Source organism: Taurulus bubalis (assembly GCF_910589615.1).
Source record: "Taurulus bubalis genome assembly, chromosome: 18".
Lineage (NCBI taxonomy): Eukaryota > Metazoa > Chordata > Actinopteri > Perciformes > Cottidae > Taurulus > Taurulus bubalis.
Window position 1 is genome coordinate 2066531 of NC_136606.1, and position 3572 is coordinate 2070102.

The window sequence follows — 3572 nt, forward strand, 5'->3', positions numbered from 1 at the left end:
TTATGGCTTCTTTTTAAAGATCTTCACACACTTTAAAAGAAGATAATAACCCAACAAACAAAAAACATTTTATGTTCATGGAATCATGAAACCAATCAAATGTAAGTGTGTTGTTTTATTTATTGAACCAGTATTTGAGTCCTTTATTTGCATATTTTTTATTAAATATGTTTAATCCTCAAAGGAGGCCTTCATATTGCATCAGTGTCTCTCTGCAGGACCTCAGGCACCGTTTCATTACCGTGAACTCAGAACTCTTCTGGAGGCGTAGCGCCAACAGGAAGTCCTCCACCTCGGGGACTCCTGCAGGAGCAGAGTCGGTCATAGCCTCGGTCAGACCGTGAACCCGGACGCTCCAGGATCAGTCCTGAGCGTCTCCGTGGAAACAGAGCCCTCCGGTCAGAGCATGGTGGTCTCCGTCTGCAGGATGGACTGGGCTCGGGAGCTCCTGGGGAACTGGGCGGAGCTTTCGTTGCCGTTGCGGCTGACCGACATGGCGTGCGGCCTGTAGTCCCGCCCCTCGTAGCGCTTCAGGGATAAACTCCTCCACGTCCTCCTCAGCTCGATCTGGACCTGTTTGATATTCACCGGAGAGTTTAGTGTCGGGAGAAGGAGGAGTTATAGTTGAGAGAAGGAGGAGTTACAGTTGAGAGAAGGAGGAGTTATAGTTGAGAGAAGGAGGAGTAATAGCTGGAGAGAAGGAGGAGTTACAGTTGGAGAGAAGGAGGAGTTACAGCGGAGAGAAGGAGGAGTTACAGCTGGGGAGAAGGAGGAGTTACAGCTGGAGAGAAGGAGGAGTTATAGTTTGAGAGAAGGAGGAGTTACAGATGGGAAGAAGGAGGAGTTACAGCTGAGAGAAGGAGGAGTTATAGTTTGAGAGAAGGAGGAGTTACAGTTGGAGAGAAGGAGGAGTTATAGTTTGAGAGAAGGAGGAGTTACAGTTGAGAGAAGGAGGAGTTACAGCTGAGAGAAGGAGGAGGTACAGCTGGGAGAAGGAGGAGTTATAGTTGAGAGAAGGAGGAGTTACAGTTGGAGAGAAGGAGGAGTTATAGTTGAGAGAAGGAGGAGTTACAGCTGGGGAGAAGGAGGAGTTATAGCTGAGAGAACGAGGAGTTACAGCTGAGAGAAGGAGGAGTTATAGTTTGAGAGAAGGAGGAGTTACAGCTGGGAAGAAGAAGGAGTTACAGCTGGAGAGAAGGAGGAGTTACAGTTGGAGAGAAGGAGGAGTTACAGCTGGGGAGAAGGAGGAGTTACAGTTGGAGAGTAGGAGGAGTTATAGTTGAGAGAAGGAGGAGTTACAGCTGGAGAGAAGGAGGAGTTACAGCTGGAGAGAAGGAGGAGTTACAGCTGGGGAGAAGGAGGAGTTACAGCTGAGAGAAGGAGGAGTTACAGCTGGGGAGAAGGAGGAGTTACAGCTGGAGAGAAGGAGGAGTTACAGCTGGGGAGAAGGAGGAGTTACAGCTGAGAGAAGGAGGAGTTACAGCTGGGGAGAAGGAGGAGTTACAGCTGGAGAGAAGGAGGAGTTATAGTTGAGAGAAGGAGGAGTTACAGCTGGGGAGAAGGAGGAGTTACAGCTGGGGAGAAGGAGGAGTTACAGCTGACAGAAGGAGGAGTTACAGCTGGGAAGAAGGAGGAGTTACAGCTGGAGAGAAGGAGGAGTTACAGTTGGAGAGAAGGAGGAGTTACAGTTGGAGAGAAGGAGGAGTTACAGTTGGAGAGAAGGAGGAGTTACAGTTGGAGAGAAGGAGGAGTTACAGCTGGGGAGAAGGAGGAGTTACAGTTGGAGAGTAGGAGGAGTTACAGCTGAGAGAAGGAGGAGTTACAGCTGGGGAGAAGGAGGAGTTACAGCTGGGGAGAAGGAGGAGTTACAGTTGGAGAGTAGGAGGAGTTATAGTTGAGAGAAGGAGGAGATACAGCTGAGAGAAGGAGGAGTTACAGCTGGGGAGAAGGAGGAGTTACAGCTGGGGAGAAGGAGGAGTTACAGTTGGAGAGAAGGAGGAGTTACAGCTGAGAGAAGGAGGAGTTACAGCTGGAGAGAAGGAGGAGCTACAGTTGGAGAGAAGGAGGAGTTAAAACTGACCAGTGAGTGACTCACCTCGCTGTTCAGGAAACAATAGAGGACCGCCACAATTAGACCCTGCAACACACACACACACACACACACACACACACACACACACACACACACACACACAACCCTGTTACTGATGAGGCTGCATCTCTAATAAAAAAAAAAATCACATTTGGGCCAATAATTCTTATTCTGTGCAATTGTGTCAAATCCCAGTTTTAAGGAGACGAAGACACAAATGTAACTACATTTTATTTCATTTAAAACTAAAACAACAAATAGTGTCACGTCTTTCAAAATGTGGAAAAAAAGCTTCAGAATATCTCTTACCATCCATAAATATTGTATTGTTTCTGGATTTAACCCTTAAATAGCCAACCAATCGGTGGAGAGGATTCAGACTAAACTCTCTCTGTACTGAATACTTTCATGTACGTGTATTTAAGTGCAGTGAGTGAAGCCAGTTGTTTTCACCTGGAAAGACCCGAGGGCGACTTCAAAGAAGATCTTCACGCGCTGCATGTTCTTGTCGGCCGGCTCCACGAGGTAGACGAGCAGAACGTAGTTGATCCCAAACAGAGGGATGAGCAGGAGGGTGGACTTAGCCAGCCGCCTGCAGGACACACACACACACACACACACACACACACACACACACACACACACACACACACACACATTTCATTTAGCTGATGCTTTTATCCAAAGCTACTTACAATAAGTGCATTTCCACCATGAGTACAAACTCAGAACAACAAGAATCAAGAAAGTACAATTTTAATAAAGTTAAACTGCAAAGTGCTTTCAGTAAGAGACATTTAAGTGCTGCTAAAGCGCTACCTTCCTTATTCAAGGTGTAGTCGGAAAAAAACATACACACACACACACACATACACACACGCGCACACACACACACACACGCACAGACACTCAGACACACACACAGACACACACGCACATACACACACACACGCACACACACACACATACACACACGCACACACACAGACACACTCACAGACACACATACGCAATGCACACACACACGCACACACACACACACTCACACACACACAGACACACACATACACACACACACACGCACACACACACACACACACGCACACACACACGCACACACATACAGACACACTCACACACACACATACGCAATGCACACACACACACACAGTGTTTCCAAATTGCTTCTGTAATTGACAGCATCTTTATTTTTGAGAGAATTCTTAATTCTTTTCAGAAACTGTCTTCTTTTATTTTGAAAATATATATTTTTACTTTTTTTTAAGATATATTGGATGAGACATAACATTTGCATCTTTTTCTCCATTGGAAATGGAGAAAAACCGAAGGCAATGGGCTGTGTTCATGAAGTAAACTGTGTCATACTTGGTTCTTCAAACACTCGGGACCTCAAACACTCGGGACCTTAAACACTCGGGACCTTAAACACTCGGGACCTTAAACACTCGGGACCTCAAAC

General features: G+C 46.5%; 1 protein-coding gene across 1 annotated transcript in view; it reads right to left on the reverse strand.

The window, feature by feature from the left end:
* Positions 1-267: 267 nt before the first annotated feature.
* Positions 268-3572, reverse strand: part of LOC306750651 (vasoactive intestinal polypeptide receptor 2-like) — a gene marked incomplete at its 5' end in the record, with an annotated part of 20805 nt that continues 17500 nt past the window's right edge. Inside the window, 3 exons of the mRNA XM_079234114.1 lie at positions 268-573; positions 2096-2137; positions 2546-2684. Of these exons, the coding sequence (XP_079090240.1) occupies positions 400-573; positions 2096-2137; positions 2546-2684 (355 nt within the window). The 3' untranslated portion in view covers positions 268-399. The remainder of the gene's footprint in view (positions 574-2095; positions 2138-2545; positions 2685-3572) is intronic.